General features: G+C 42.5%; 1 protein-coding gene across 1 annotated transcript in view; it reads left to right on the top strand.

Moving 5' to 3' along the window:
* The window catches only part of armc8 (armadillo repeat containing 8), a 29087-nt gene extending 16791 nt beyond the window's left edge, over positions 1 to 12296 (top strand). The window contains exons 12-22 of the mRNA XM_083997048.1: positions 428 to 523; positions 624 to 706; positions 1343 to 1424; positions 3025 to 3111; positions 3251 to 3343; positions 5825 to 5974; positions 6817 to 6912; positions 7041 to 7136; positions 7428 to 7500; positions 10204 to 10297; positions 11368 to 12296. Coding sequence (XP_083853174.1) covers positions 428 to 523; positions 624 to 706; positions 1343 to 1424; positions 3025 to 3111; positions 3251 to 3343; positions 5825 to 5974; positions 6817 to 6912; positions 7041 to 7136; positions 7428 to 7500; positions 10204 to 10297; positions 11368 to 11401 — 984 coding nt within the window. The 3' untranslated portion in view covers positions 11402 to 12296. The remainder of the gene's footprint in view (positions 1 to 427; positions 524 to 623; positions 707 to 1342; positions 1425 to 3024; positions 3112 to 3250; positions 3344 to 5824; positions 5975 to 6816; positions 6913 to 7040; positions 7137 to 7427; positions 7501 to 10203; positions 10298 to 11367) is intronic.
* The last annotated feature ends 4191 nt before the right edge of the window (positions 12297 to 16487 follow it).

The raw sequence follows: 16487 nt of genomic DNA, 5'->3' as shown, positions 1-16487 counted from the left end.
ATTAAAGGCTCAGTCTGTGTTGTTCTGCTGCTTTATATCATAATAACCCTCAGTGTGTGTGTGTGTGGTCAGCAGGAGGGTTGTAATGTTAAGGGAGCTGTGCACATGTAGCTTCACATCCACCTTTAAGTCAATACAATAAGTTAAAATAGAGTCCAGTACATTTAAATATGTGCCCAACAGCCTAACACTGCTATTTATGTTTGATCATCAAAGTGAATTTATTACTTATTTATTAACATTTGTGAGTAAATTCAGTTTTTGCTGGATTGTTCAGCTGCTTGTTGTTGCTGTTTTTAGCTCAAGATGATGTCACTGAGTTTAAAGAACAACAGGTCATGATCAATTAGTAGAAAAACCTTTAAAAATAATGTTTCAAATCAGTATTTTTTTGACTTCCTGTGTGTGTGTCTGTCTGTGTGTGCAGCTGGACCACGACCTGAAACACGCACACGAGCTGCGACAAGCTGCTTTCAAACTCTACGCCTCGCTGGGCTCCAACGACGAGGACATCCGCAAAAAGGTGACGCGTCCTCGACCTCGGCTGCAGCTCGCAGCTCGATCACGGAGTTCATCATCGAACCCTCTTTAAATTTCATGTTTAACGTTGTTGTCTCCTTCAGATCACAGAGACAGAGAACATGATGGACAGGATAGTCAGCGGCCTGTCAGAATCCAGCATTAAAGTCCGTTTAGCCGCCGTCAGGTACGAAGTCGAGTGAATCTAATAAATGATTACATTTATACTTAAAGGGATAGTTCACTCAAAATTGAAATTTCACTCATTATCTCCTCCCCCTCATGTGGACTAAGGGCTGGGAGAAGTTTCAGAGTCCTCCGTGGCTTCTCTGAGTTACAGGGGGTCTCGGCGTAGCAGTGCATGTCCATATAACGGTTGCAAACGGATACCAACTGTCTTCCTAACAAAAAGACACACCGAAAAACATCCAAATACCTCCATGCTGCTCGTATGTAATGTCCGTCTTGTATTGAAGCCCCGAAATTGGACGAACCGGGAAGAGGAGCTTCGAGAAGCTTCCGCTACAAACAAGCTTGAAATATAGACATTATGGACATTAGCCGACATACGAGCAGCATGGAGGTATTTGGATGTTTTTTGGTGTGTCTTTTTTGTTACGAAGACAGTTGGTATCCATTTGCAACCGTTATATGGACATGCACTGCTACGCCGAGACCCCCTGTAACTCAGAGAAGCCACGGAGGACTCTGAAACTTCTCCCAGCCCTTAGTCCACATGAGGGTGAGTAGATAATGAGTGAAATTTCAATTTTGGGTGAACTATCCCTTTAACTACTCCTTTCTCCTGTGTTTTTCCGTGCAGGTGTCTCCACAGTCTGTCGCGGTCGGTGCAGCAGCTGAGGACGAGCTTCCACGACCACGCCGTGTGGAAACCGCTCATGAAGGTGAGTGGAGAGAGCATGAGACACCACATGAAGATAAGATACTGGGACACAGATAATTAGAATAAAATAGGAATTAATATCGATCCGAATAAAACTGTGTCATGTGAACACGTCGATTGGAAAATTTAAATCCCAACGAGCTCATTGGATAAGGAGAAGCTGCTTCTTCTGCTGTTTTGTACTAATCTGACATGTCACAGTGAATTTATTCTGATTAACTGCTTGATGCGTCGAGTCCGGGCTTCAACACCTGCGGGTCCGGTCCGGTGGGATTTTAACTTTCAGGCCCGTTGAGAACTTTAGAAATCAAAACATCCTGCAACTGATCCCAGATCAGATCTATATGGTCTGATTAACACACTAGTTGTTCATTGTTTTGACTCTTTCATTCAAGCGTTTACAAGTGAAGAAACGTCGCTACACGGAGCAGAAAGAACACAACCAGATGACGTTCAGTTTCACCGTCAAGATGACACAATTTTAATTTCTTTCGGTTTAAGAAAAGGTTTATTCCACCTTTTATTCCAGAATAAACAGGCAATATTCGAATTGAGCTGTTTATACGGAGCATATTAATTCGGTTTGGACTCTAAAGCAGGAGTTCTCAATTTGTCTCACTCTGGGCTCCACATCTTCCCATGGTCATTAAGTCGCGACCCACTTTTATAGAATTCAAACCAAGATTATTTTTTTTTAAAGCCTTTTAAAAACTAATTTTTCTCTTTATTGAGCAAAGTGCATTTCAGAGCACATGAATGAAACTGAGGAGTTACCATGACAACTGCATGTGCGGAAGTGAATAAAGAAATATCAAACTGCACAAAATGGAGACCAACAAAACGATATATTTGACTTCTGATGCATCTATGCATTCAGAGCATGTTCACAAAAGTGAATAAATATCAAATTGCACAAAATAAAGACCCACAAAACAAAACAAGATTCACTGCATTCAGGCCACATTAATAAGAAACTGATATATTTGCATTCAGAGCAAATAATAAGAAACTGAGGAGAACCACGTTATTTTTCAAAATAAAAGACATGTCCAACATCAGATGTGCATTAAATATTATTTACTCTTTTGACCAGCTGTCCGCGACCCATCCAGAACGGGTCCACGACCCACTTTTGGGTCCCGACCCACCAGTTGAGAACCACTGGTCTAGATGACACAGTTTTCATTTATTTCGGTTTAAGAAAAGGTTTATTCCACCTTTTATTCCAGAATAAACAGGCAATATTCAAATTGAGGTGTTTATACGGAGCTTTTTCATTCGGTTTTGGACTCTAAACTGATTCTAATCAGAGTGTTTGGCTCCATGTGAACACAGCTGGAATGATTTTAATCAGATTGTAGAAAAAATGCACATGAAAGCATTAACCGTGTGTGTGTGTGTGTGTGTGTGTGTGTGTGTGTGTGTGTGTGTGTGTGTGTGTGTGTGTGTGTGTGTGTGTGTGTGTGTGTGTGTGTGTGTGTGTGTGTGTGTGTGTGTGTGTGTGTGTGTGTGTGTGTGTGTGTGTGTGTGTGTGTGTGTGTGTGTGTGTGTGTGTGTGTGTGTGTGTGTGTGTGTGTGTGTGTGTGTGTGTGTGTGTGTAGCTGCTGCAGAACGCTCCTGATGAAGTCCTGGTCATGGCCTCGTCTACACTATGCAACCTGCTGCTGGAGTTCTCCCCCAGCAAAGAGGTACGGCAGCGACTTCAGCTTCATCAATGCAACACGCAGCCTCCTAGTGGCCACGAAGGAACCTGCAGCTTTACACTCAGCTCGTTGCTTTGTGTGTTTATTTGATTGTGTGTTTGTTTGTTTGTGTGTTTGTGTGCAGCCGATCCTGGAGTCGGGCGTGATCGAGCTACTATGCAGTTTGACCCAGAGCGACAGTCCAGCGCTGAGGGTCAACGGCATCTGGGCCCTGATGGTGAGAGGGTTTTAACCACTGGTTTAACTCTGCTGTTGTTCTCATGGGGGGGGGGGAGGAAGGAAGGAAGGAAGGACGGAAGGAAAGAAAGAAGGAAGGAAGGAAGGAAGGAAGGAAGGGAAAGAAGGAAAGAAGGAAGGAAGGAAGGAAGGAAGGAAGGAAGGAAGGAAGGAAAGAAGGAAGGAAGGAAGGAAGGAAGGAAGGAAAGAAGGGAGGAAGGGCAAAGGGAAAGAAGGAAGGAAAGAAAGAAGGAAGGAACAACGAAGGGAAAGATGGGAGGAAAGAGGAAGGGAGGACAAAGGGAAAGAAGGAAGAAAAGAAGGAAGGACGGACGAAGGGAAAGAAGGAAGGAAGGAAGAAAGGACGAAGGGAGAGAAGGAAGGAAGGAAGAAAGGACGAAGGGAGAGAAGGAAGGAAGGGAGGAAGGGAGGACGAAGGGAAGGAAGGAAGGAAAGAAAGAGGGAAGGAAGGAAGGACGAAGGGAAAGAAGGAAGGAAGGACAAAGGGAAAGATGGGAGGAAAGAGGAAGGGGAAAAGGAAGGAAAGATAGAAGGAGGGAGGGAACAGATCAGGTCAATTGGATCAAAAGAGGAAGGAAGAAGAAATGAGGACAAAGGGAAGGAAGGAAAGAAGGAAAGGAAAAATTATTGTGGAAAGAAGGAAGGATGGAGGAAGGAAACAGATTGGGTCAATTTGACCCAGAAGGACAAGAGGAGGGTTAAAGGATAATTACCATTTTTTTTTTACAATCTGGACCTTATTTCTAGCATAAAATCCGATCACTTCCTCCCCCAGATAACTTTGGTGTCATTACAAGTCGTTGTGATGAAATGAGCTCCAGCCGAGAGGCGCGTATATCCGTTTATTACACGGCTCTATTGAATGCTGCTCTCTGATTGGTCCAGCGCTGCGTTCTGCGGTCTGTTATTTCTGTATAATGACCGTCGTCATGTATAACAGACCGTTGCTAGGGAAGCCGCTCTGATCAGCGCAGTACAGAAAAGAGAAACTATGCAGGATATTTACCTTGTGTTTCATTTTTACCGTCATTAAACAGCTTCGGACTAATAGTGATGTTAGATAAATGACTGGTAACTTGTTACAAGGAGAGTGGAGGCTCCTTCCACATCGCTGCTGGAAACCAAACCTGCATCAGAGCCTCTGACCCGGTGTCAGCTCTCCTCTCGTCTCGGTGGCACCGCGGCTCCGCGACACAAACGCCCCCGTAAACAGTAGAAATTAATCGCTTGTTTATGACAGATACGACTACACACAATACACACATCTTAACACGTGTATGGTAATCTATCGATCCACTGATTGATTATCAAAGGCTTCAAATGCACGAACGGGAGGAGGCTCGGCAAAACAGCGGAAGTGACCGGTACGTCTTGCAGATTCGCTAAATGCAATTTTAAATCGATGAAAGTCGTATTTTGATCAACATTATGTTTCAAATTAATTATTTCACTCGTAAACCGTGTAATAAGCGGGATAATGTACAGTTGGTCGGTTGTTATGGAGAAATAAACCCCTTCATGTTGAATGAAACCCCTCCGCTTCGCGTCGGGGTTCCATACAACCTGTCGGGGTTTATTTCTCCATAACAACCTCCGAACTATACATTATCCCTTACATAATGGAGTCTACAGGGCAGCAGAATGCAGCCTCTAAATAACACATTATCTGCAGAGAAACTCCTTCATTTCACCAATATTTAGTTCTGATAGGCTAGTGCTATTCCCCTCTGAGTCCGGGGTTAGCTGTTATCAACATCCGGGGTCTGTAGGTTGACCTACTGACCTCTGACCTGGATGATGTCATCTCTGAGCGCCGCGCGGCTCATTCTGATAATAATCATTCTGCTTCGGCATTCGGGTCCATTTTTATCTCAACTAGCCGGAGCTTTAGTGAGTCCAGGTTGAGGAGAGGAAGCCTGTGGAAGCTGAACTTCATCCAGCTGCTCATTCTGTTCTGACAAGTCGGAAACACGCAGAAACGAACCGTAGCATTAGCCGTAGCAACAAGCTCAGAGATGACATCATCCAGGTCAGAGGTCAGTAGGTCAACCTACAGACCCCGGATGTTGATAACAGCTAACCCCGGACTCAGAGGGGAACAGCACTAGTGTATCATAACTAAATATTGGCGAAATGAACGAGTTTTGCGGTGGATAATGTGTTATTTAGAGGCTGCATTGCGTGCCCTGTGTTCTCGCATTATACGGATATACGCGCCGGTCCACTGGGGATAATTTCGTCAAAACGACTCCAAATGACACCAAAGTTGTTTGGGTGAGTAAAATGATTGTATTTTATGCTAGAAATAAGGTTGTAAAAAACGGAAATTATCCTTTAAGACATCTCAGATACAGTTTAGATACAGTTTGGTTTTTGCAGATTATTTTACATAAAAAAACATGTGTGTGGTTGTGTCTGTGCGTGTGTGTGTGTGTGTGTGTGTGTGTGTGTGTGTGTGTAGAACATGGCGTTCCAGGCCGACCAGAAGGTGAAGGTGGAGATCGTCCGGTGTTTGGGGACAGAGCAGCTGTTCCGGCTGCTGTCCGACCCCGACACCAACGTGTTGATGAAGACGCTCGGTTTGCTGCGTAACCTGCTGTCCACGCGCCCGGTGAGACACACACACACACACACACACACACACACACACACACACACACACACACACACACACAAACTTCTGCATGATGCCACTGTACAACCTTCATAATCTGATGTCATCTAATCCGTTTCATATTCTTTGTTGACACTGTCAGAGAGGTGATAAATCCTCACAGCTGTTGTAGTGAACTGAACCAATTAAAGGGATAGTTCAACATTTTGGCAAATTGGACCATTACCATAATCCCTATATGAGATAATAACACAACGTTACCAGACAGAGTTGTTTTAGAGGGAAATACAGAGACTGCTTGATGAAAAACTGTCCCTGAAGGCAACGTGCATCAGCGGTTTTGCATGAATTTACCTCTAAAACAACTCTGTGTGGTAACGTTGTGTTATTATCTCATAGCGTGGTGAATGTGCAGGTCACAACTTGTCCACCAGAGCGTTGTGGAGTTGTTGGATTGTGTATTTGATGAGTTTGATGAGGGAAACCAAGAAATCCCATAATGAGCCTCCGTAGCGTAGCTCTGAGCAGCTCACGGCTCTGCTCCGCCGTTCTAAAAATAACTTGCACCGACAATTAAAGGTAACGAACCTACTGCTATGACTATAGGGATTATGACAATGGGCCAATTTGCCAAAAATGTTGAACTATCCCTTTAACACCAACACTTTAAAATGGACTGGAGTGTAGAGGTGCTGCTGATGAAGTGTCCACAGACTCACTGTAGTAACTCAACCTTGACTGTTCGGTCCGTCTTCACCTGCTCAACACGTCTGAACACACACACACACACACACACACACACACACACACACTGAGTCTCTCCTTCTTCCTGTCGTCAGCACATCGACCAGATCATGAGTTCTCACGGGAAGCAGATCATGCAGGCGGTGACGCTCATCCTGGAGGCGGAGCACAGTATAGAGGTCAAAGAGCAGGTCAGCTCACACACACACACCTTCACACACACCTTCACACACACACACACACACCTTCACACACACACACACACACACACACTGTAGATAAAACAGTGATGTAACTCGACTCACCTTTACCTCGTCAGACGCTGTGCATCCTGGCCAACATCGCCGACGGCAACACGGCCAAGGACCTGATCATGACCAACGACGACATGCTCCAGAAAATCAAATACTACATGGTACAGAGGAGGAGAGGAAGGAGCGTCGCTGTAGTTCATCTGCTTCTGTTCAACATGATGGGACTGACCCAGTGTGTGTGTGTGTGTGTGTGTGTGTGTGTGTGTGTGTGTGTGTGTGTGTGTGTGTGTGTGTGTGTGTGTGTGTGTGTGTGTGTGTGTGTGTGTGTGTGTGTGTGTGTGTGTGTGTGTGTGTGTGTGTGTGTGTGTGTGTGTGTGTGTGTGTGTGTGTGTGTGTGTGTGTGTGTGTGTGTGTGTGTGTGTGTGTGTGTGTGTGTGTTCTGCTTCCTTCAGGGGCATTCAAATGTGAAACTGCAGCTCGCCGCCACCTTCTGCATCTCAAACCTCATCTGGAACGAGGAGGACGGTAAGAGGAACACAAGGCTGCAGAAAACCATTAGTTATTTATTTAGATTGCACCTTTAAAGGGATAGTAGCATTTTTTTAAAGTTTAATTGCAGTAGAAGACTCTCTGCACTCCTCCCGTTAGCAACGCCAGCCCATAATAGCCCTGCCCAGAGATTTACAACATACATTGTTGTGAACAGACCCAAAGAAACGGCCTATTTTCACAGCCTAAAAGAGGTTTTACCTGAAAAAAAATACACAGTTCTATTGTTCGCTATAATATAATTTTTTCCAGCCCTTCAAAGTGCAGGAAAAACACAGTTTTTATTTGGACCTAACCAACTGCTGATCGACGGGCACTAACCCTGGGCGGAGGGATACGTGAGTTGGTTAGGTCCAAATAAAAACTGTGTTTTTCCTGCACTTTGAGGGGCTGGAAAAAATTATATTATAGCGAACAATGGAACTGTGTATTTTTTTCAGGTAAAACCTCTTTTAGGCCGTGAAAATAGGCCGTTTCTTTGGGTCTGTTCACAACACTGTATGTTGTAAATCTCTAGGCAGGGCTATTATGGGCTGGCGTTGCTAACGGGAGGAGTGCAGAGAGTCTTCTACTGCAATTAAAGTACTTAGGGGCTATTTGTAGATCATACAACCACACTTTTGAAAAACGCTACTATCCCTTTAAAAAAAAAAAGTGGAAAAGAAGACTTCTCTAAAGCAGGGGTGGGCAATTATTTTTTTTCCAGAGGGCCACACAATTCGAAATCGAATTGAAACATTAAATATTTATTGCCGAATTATATTAAACTACATATATTTGTATTGGTGGACATATTGCTTTACAATCGGCTGTTTGACAGACCATAATAGATGTAATCGCATTTTCAATTTATATCCAGCACAGATCACTGAAGAAACATACTGTATTATGATGTAAATATGGACTCAAGGCAGATTGTTTTACTATCATCAAAACTTACTGAGCATTAAGTAAATGACTGCATCAATGAATAATATTCACAGACCTTATATATTATCATGAATATTTCAGTTCTGATTCAGTGAGACTGTTCTATTTCTGAGGATAACCCCAAACTTTAACAGACCTGCATCACTTAATGAAGAAATTATTAGGCCAATATGTTTTGTATAGTTTTATTTATGAAGAAACACACAACTCCTTTGCTGCTGCTTTACTGTAACGAACAGCACCAACATGAAAATGATTCCAACTGTGGAAAATAACAGATTTGATTACAAGCGTAGCCATTGATAATGAGCAGGATAATCACAGTTACAACAACAACATTATGGTTAAATGAATTGTAGTAGGTTGACCACTTGGCCCATCTTATCTCATATATTCTGAGGTTAGCCCTCATTTGATATGTTACATACTCCATTTGATGTACCTTTTGAATGGTGTCCCTCCATTTCTCTATTGTTGGCAGGGTTTTCTGAAGCCAGTTTCTGGTGATTTGTTTTAGAGCAGTTATACGCAGCACCCTGAGCAAATAGTCATCATTTTCCTCATGGGGTGTGTCTATGGTCCTTCCCAATAGCATATAATCCATATTTAGTTGTACAGCACATCTAAATAAAACATGACTGATTTCTTTCTGTACCTTTTCCCAGAATATATATATTTTTTAATATAAATTTATAATCTTTTAATCATAGTTTGCTGAATTTCAGTGTTTGGGAAGTTATGATTAGGTGCCGTGATGGCGCTTTATAACCGTCAGTGGTTATGACATGGTTCGGCTGACGGAGGGTTGTGAAACACCGGCCCGCTGTGGAGAAAACCTGCACCAGAGCAGCTCCTCTCCCTCCTCCGTCGGAGCTCCGGTGTCCGACGGAGAAAGAGACTGCGCAGCCGATCAGCCGCTACTGCTCCAGTGGGGCTGTTACTGTTTCAAACAGCTGATTAATGCGCATCAATAAACGTAATAAAAGCAATCGGGTCATATACTGTAGCAGTTCTGAGTCATTGTAGGCCTACTCATTCGCCTTTACATAAGATGATGGAGGATTTTCTTTCTTTTCTTTTTTTTTTTCTTTGTGCACGTCGCGGGCCGGATTGAGATGGGCCGTAAAATGCCCAGGTCTGCTCTAAAGCATGAATGGGAAAACTGTTAGTTATGGTGTGTTCCAGGCAGGCTTTTGAACTCGTAAGTAATGACTCCCAAGTCACGACTTAGGACTTTGTAGCGTTGCAGGCGACCCGTAACTCGTGTTTTTTCGACCTGTTACCTGTGAAAATGCACCAGAACGGCCGTCAAACTTCCGACCCGTGAACTCGTACCAGATCGGACAAACGCGAGTTACGGGTTGCCTGGAACGCACCATTATTTCATCTTTTAGTTTCACTCACTGTTTGCACAGACCAGAGTTTAAGGAGCTGTAGAAATGAAGTAGAATGAGTAGTTTGTGATTTCTGTGACTGCACATCTTTAGATCAGACTTCTGGAGGAATAAACAGAAACAAACTGGTTAAATGTACAAAATAAGAACTCTTCTCCACAGCATGAATGAGACAGAGGATGTGTTAGTGTTTGGTGTGATCACACGTCTGTCAGACTGTAAGCAGCTGGAAATGAGTTCAAGGGAAGAGAGGGACCCCTGACTTTCATCATGTTGCATGGAAGCCATTTTCATGTGAAACTATGTTTGTTTTAAACTAACACGTGCTACGATGCTGCTCCGTTGCGTGTTGCAGGTTCTCAGGAGCGTCAGGACAAGCTGAGGGAGATGGGCTTCGTGGACATCCTGCACAAACTCACCCAGTCCTCCGACGCCAACCTCAGTGACAGGTGAGACACACACACACACACACACACACACACACACACACACACACACACACACACACACACACACACACCGGTCATCATCAAAAAAAGTCCTCATCAGGTCCCATTCACTCTTATCTCCCTGTTGGTCGTACTCCAAGTCGTCCCATATTGAGCTGTGGTGTTTTCTTCCTGCAGCTTTAGACATCGACAAGAAAACTACAACTGAGCTGATGTTACTGTTTCTGATGAAACTTTACTTTACTGCAGTTTAGCATCAAACCTGGAGTTTTCATTTAGTTCTAGTTTTTGGAAAAATTATCGTTTTTATTTCAGTTTACTAGATTATGTTTTCACTGCTAGTTCTAGTTTTAGTTTTAGTGAACTATAATAATCCTGATTTACACACAGACAGTAATTACAACCATGTTAAAAATTACCGATATCTAGGGTTGCAAAGGGACGGATAATTTCCAGTAAATTTCCAGAAACTTTCCATGGATATTAAGTTGGGGAATTTTGGAAATATTCCAAATTGGAAACCTTCCATGGGAATTTATGGGAATTAATTGGAAATTGGGGGTAATTTAAACAAACTTAATCCAATCCAAACTTAATCCAAACATAAATGTAAATATTTTGTTTTGTCATAAGCAGACATCCATGCAAAATAATACAATTAATTAAAAAACATGACATTTCAACAGATTTATTCGTGAGTAGAACTTTATCAAGTTGTAATTCTTGTATGAACAATCAATTATTTTACTGAACAACAAAAACATGAATGTTGAGTAACATATAATATAAAATAAAGGAATAGCATATAGATATTCAAGTGCACTTGCATTAAATCTGGTTGTTTTAGCCAAGATTATGCCTCAATATATTTTCCCCAACTATATTTAAGTTCCCTGTTTAGGGCCAACCTTCAATTTTGTACATTTTGGATTTATTCCCATATATTCCCGTTAATTCCCATGGAAAATTACAGGAATTTTGCAACCCTACCGATATCCCTGTTCATCACACACTGATGCTACAGCTCAACTGACTGACCCCATGTGTGTGTGTGTGTGTGTGTGTGTCAGGGCGAAGACGGCGATGCAGCAGTACCTAGCGTGACCAGCGGGGGCAGCGCTCCTCTCCTGCAGTCGGCCGGACTAACTAACAATCGTGTGGAGGGAACGCGTCACCGTCACCGCCGCCGCCGGCTACTTCTGTTTCCTGGTTTTTTTTTTTTTTTTTTTGAGGTTTTGTTGCACAAAGACACCTTTTTGTTTTCGGACCTGTGTGGCCGGCCCCTCCCCCTCCCCCTCCCACTATCACCCCCCCTCACACACACACACACACACACACACCCCTCCACCTCCCGCTGCCACCGCCGCCTCAGAACGCTGTCCTTGCTCCAGACCGGCGGTGGCCGACGGGGAATCAACGGTTCGGAGGTTTCACTTGGTTTTTCTGCAGATTTTTTTTTTTTTTTTAAAGGACAAGGTGATTTTTATTTTTTTTATTTTTTTGGGACTTTGTGATTTCAGGTTGTTGATTTTTATTTTATTTCATTATTTTGTTTTTCTGAGTGCAGCAGCCAGACACCTTTTTTTTTGTTTTGTTTTTTTGGACTCCTGACGTTGGAGCTTCAGGTCGTAGAGAACCGGACTGTGAGGTTTGACACAAAGAAGAAGAAGAGGAAAAAGAAGAAGAGAGACGAAGCTTCCCACTTTTTTTTTTGAACTAATGATATTATTAATATTAATGTTTCCTGACGGCGTCGCGAGTTAAAGGACACATTTGGAAAAAACACAGACTGCCTATTTTGAAAATTTTGGGTGTTTTCTTTTCTTTTCTTTCTTTCTTTCCTTTTTTTTTTTTTGTGGATACATACCTCGTAAATATATAAATATATATAAATATAAACATAAATATATATTTTTGGATTTTTATTTTCCCCCCTCTGACCCTCTGACCCTGGTTTGTTTCCACTCATCCTGTGTTGGACCATGAGCCCGGTGTGTTTCTGACTGTGAACATGGTTTTAGGAGGAGGAGGAAGAGGAGGAGGAGGAGGAGGAGAGATGATGATGATGATGATGATGTTGTTCCTCTGGTTTTCTTTTCTCCTCCCCCTCGTCTTTTATGATCCCAATGGGAGCCGTAGATCCAGACACAGCACCAGAGATCAGAAGACGCTCTGCAGCTCCTTCCTCCTCTTCCTCCTCCTCCATGTGTTTCTCAAAAAGGGATGTGATTAAAAAAATTTCCCATGCTCCTCCTGGGTTTCTCTCCTCTGACGTGTTTTTGAAAAGTGGGCGGAGCATCCGGAGTCGACGAAAAGGAGGAATTAACTTGATTTTTTTTTTTTTTTTAAAAGCACTAAGTGAACCGAGTGCGACGTCGTGTTTCATCCCCTCCCGTCGTATTATTTCCTCTCCTTCCTTCCTCCCCCAGCAGGAAGTTTCTAGAGTGTTGCTCCCTGACATTTCAAACCTTACTGAAGCTCTGATAGAATGAATGTTATCATTGAAAATATATGCAGACCTGAAGAAGGAGCTCCTGTGTTGTGTCTTTTGTTTCACCTTTATATTAAGAAGATTTTTCTGATCCAGTGGTTTTAAAGGGATACGCCAACATGTTTTTTTTCTCGTGTCTTGCCTCACTCCCGAGTCCAAGACCAGCAGATAGACACCATCCTTTCGACTGTGCGTGCAGTAACCATGGACATAGAGCCGTATCGCCCGTAATTAGCTTAGCTCAAACACTGGAAGTGTATGGGTAGTGTTAGCCTGCCTCCTACCCGAGCTGAAATCAGCAGTCAGAAGCTGATTTCATTTTAGCTCTAAACTCTGTAAATATATCACTTTATCCACATTTCAAACACGTTTAGGTGAGAAAGTAGCCGTTTAGATCAGCAGTGTGTCGTTAATTTGTCTAAATACCAGCTGTTTACAATTTTGTTCGGACGAATTCGGCGCTACTCAAGCTAGCCGTTGTGACCGACGCACTTCCGGTTACTTTCACAAAATAAAACACCCGTTGCCCTTTACATACAGAAAACCATGACGATAGAATTTGTGCTTTTACTTTGAAATAGGAAGCTAACCTACCCTCGATGTAGCTAGCTTGAACCAAAACAAACAGTCTTTGCTTGAACCCTCCGTTTTGACCGATCTCGTCCCGTTAGCGGCATTTGACCGCTCAAGATGCCTTACCGGAGAGTTTTGTCAGCTCTGAGACGAAGATCGGCCCGCCGGTTTCTGTTTAGAGTTGCTGAAGAGTTTCTCTGATGACTTTAGGTGGAGGCAGGCTAACACTACCCATACACTTCCAGTGTTTGAGCTAAGCTAATTAGCAACTTTAGGTGGAGGCAGGCTAACACTACCCATACACTTCCAGTGTTTGAGCTAAGCTAATTAGCAACTTTAGGTGGAGGCAGGCTAACACTACCTATACACTTCCAGTGTTTGAGCTAAGCTAATTACGGGCGATACGGCTCTATCTCCATGGTTACTGCACGCACAGTCGAAAGGATGGTGTCTATCTGCTGGTCATGGACTCGGGAGTGAGGCAAGACACGAAAAAAAAATGTTGGCGTATCCCTTTAAACAGGTGGTGATTGGTGCACAAGTCATGGTGATGGGGTTTGTTGCACTGATGTAAACAGGTTGTAATGTGTCAGCAGCTTAAACTACAGTCTCACAATGATGCAACAAGTCTCACAGCTGAGGAAACTCTTCTCACAGTCTGAAGTCAAAACTGTTTCCTTTAACAAAGAGATTTTGTAACTCGTTTCATTCTGTTTCCTGATTTCTACGGTGGCCCTGAAGGTTCAACTCACTGCAGCTAAAGACAAAAACACACAAACATGCAACAAATAAAGAAAACAGCTTCATCAGTTTGACAAAAACACAACAGGAAGTGTTGGTGGGGACACAATAAAGCGAGGGGCTGGTCTGGGGACACGATAACCCTTCAGGCCACCGTATGATAACCCTAACAAAGATGGCTGCCAGAAATAATACTAACACTATTACGTGATAATGTCTAGAAATAGCTACGAAATAATGGTCAATTTCATAGTAATATCATGTTTTTCATAACATAACTCCTTGCAATAAATCGCTATTTCTTGGCGATATTTCTCAACATTACGATGAAATTGACCGTTAATTCTAGGCTATTTTAGACATAATGACGCAATTAATTGGTATTTCTTGACATTATCACATAATTAACAGCCTGTAATTTAAAGGGTTACTGACATTTTTTTTTTTACAAGAACCAGGATGTAATTTCTCACAACCTTGAGAAAATAAAGCTGAAAATTATGATTAATTGATAAATTGATGAATTGATTGGCTATAAGCTGAATCGTTAAGAATACGGAAGAGCATTAGGGCCAACAACAGAGATTTTTTTAAACGTGTTCAGAAATGGCCGTTTCAGTGTTGCGAACTTGGCGACTTTCTCGCTAAATCTGGCGACTTTGTTTTGTCAACAGCGACTAGCGACAAATCTGGCGACTTTTTTTTGTCAACAGCGACTAGCAACAAACCTAGCGATTTTTTTGGTGTTGTGACAAACGTTACTGATATTCAACAGTATATTCAATGTTTGGGGCGGTACACAGTGTTTCGAAGGAATATGATTGGATGTTGTCCAGCTCGGCGTGTGTGTGCGCGCGAGTGTGTTTAGCTAACGTAGCTAACTGTTAGCCAGTAGGCTTGCTACGTTATAGCTTGCTAACTTAGCTAGCTAGGCTGAGTGATGGACCGTCGGGATCTGGAGGAGGAGAGTTTTGTGTCGGTGGTGGTTCCCGTTTTTTCTCAGACGTTTATATCGCTACGACGGTAGCCATTTGATTGACAGATTAAGGATCTTGATATCATTGGCTGATGAAACTACCCCACTTTCACCCCGGATTTATGCAAAAATAGAATTTTGCACAAAGTTTGGGCTACATCGTCTGATAGATGAGTTATTAGGCTACACTAATGTTAAGACGCATGGGATCAAAATCAATTTTCTTTTCTGAACACCTTTAAGATTCTGAGATAAAAAACTCTCTGAATTTCTGACTTTTTTTTTATCTCATAAACTCTTACTTTTTATCTAAGAAATTCAGACTTTTTATCTAAAAAACTTGATTTTTTATCTAAGAAACGCTGACTTTTTATCTCAGAATCTTAAAAAAAAAATCTCTGTTGTTGGCCCTAATGCTCTTCCGTAAAAGACAGATGCTTGTTACGATTTCACAGCAAACAAAACTTTTGTTTTGACTAAAGTCTCATGGTTGTGTGATACAGTAAAGCATCAAATGCTCACATTTGAAAAATAACAATTATACAGTGATTGATTGATTGATTGATTGATTGATTGATTGATTGATTGATTGATTGATTGATTGATTGATTGATTATCAGATTTTTGCAGCTCTACAGGAAACACAGTCACAACCTGATCAGAGTCTGAGTTCTGGGTTCAGACGAAGCAGCACAGGAGTCTGACATGTTAGAAAACAACACTTCTTTATTCGTCGTACAGTTTGTAATCCTGGTAAAGTTCTTATGTAACAGCAGTCGTTAATAATAAAATACATCTGAAACCCAGCGGCCTCCAGGAGGGAGGGGGGCAGGGGGATATGGGGGGGGGGGGGCAAACAGGAGGAGGGTCGACTGACTCCCATCAGCCCCCCGTCTCCCCTCGACAGCTCAAAAGCAGGCACATTCCTCATGCAGAAAAAAAAGCTGTGTCATGCATTTGATTTAAAACCCCTTTATGTCCCCAACACCCCCCCTCCCCACCCCAGAGTAAAACCCCCTCCCAGGGTCAGAGCCGTGGTGGCAGCAGCTCTGCTCCGTGACCCCTCCTCCTCCTCCTCCTTCTGTTACACACTGCAAAAACTCAAAATCTTTCCAAGAATATTTGTCTTATTTCTTGTCAAAATGTCTCATTTTTTGTCAAAACTAATCTCTTTCCACTTTAAATAAGACTCATCACCTAAAAAATGAACTTGTTTTTAGATCATTTTCACTTGTTTCAAACACATTTTCACTTGAAATAAGTAGAAAAATCTGCCAGTGAAAGCAGAGCTTGTAATAAGAAAGAAAAACTTGCTCCACTATCAGATTTTTCTACTTATTTCAAGTGAAAATATCCTTGAAAGAAGTAAAAAGTGTCTAAAAACAAGCTGCTTTTAATGTGATGAGTCT

This window comes from Trachurus trachurus (assembly GCF_905171665.1).
Source record: "Trachurus trachurus genome assembly, chromosome: 21".
Classification (NCBI taxonomy): Eukaryota; Metazoa; Chordata; class Actinopteri; order Carangiformes; family Carangidae; genus Trachurus; species Trachurus trachurus.
Note: the sequence above shows the minus strand (reverse complement) of the source record. Positions and strands in the feature narration are given on the sequence as shown.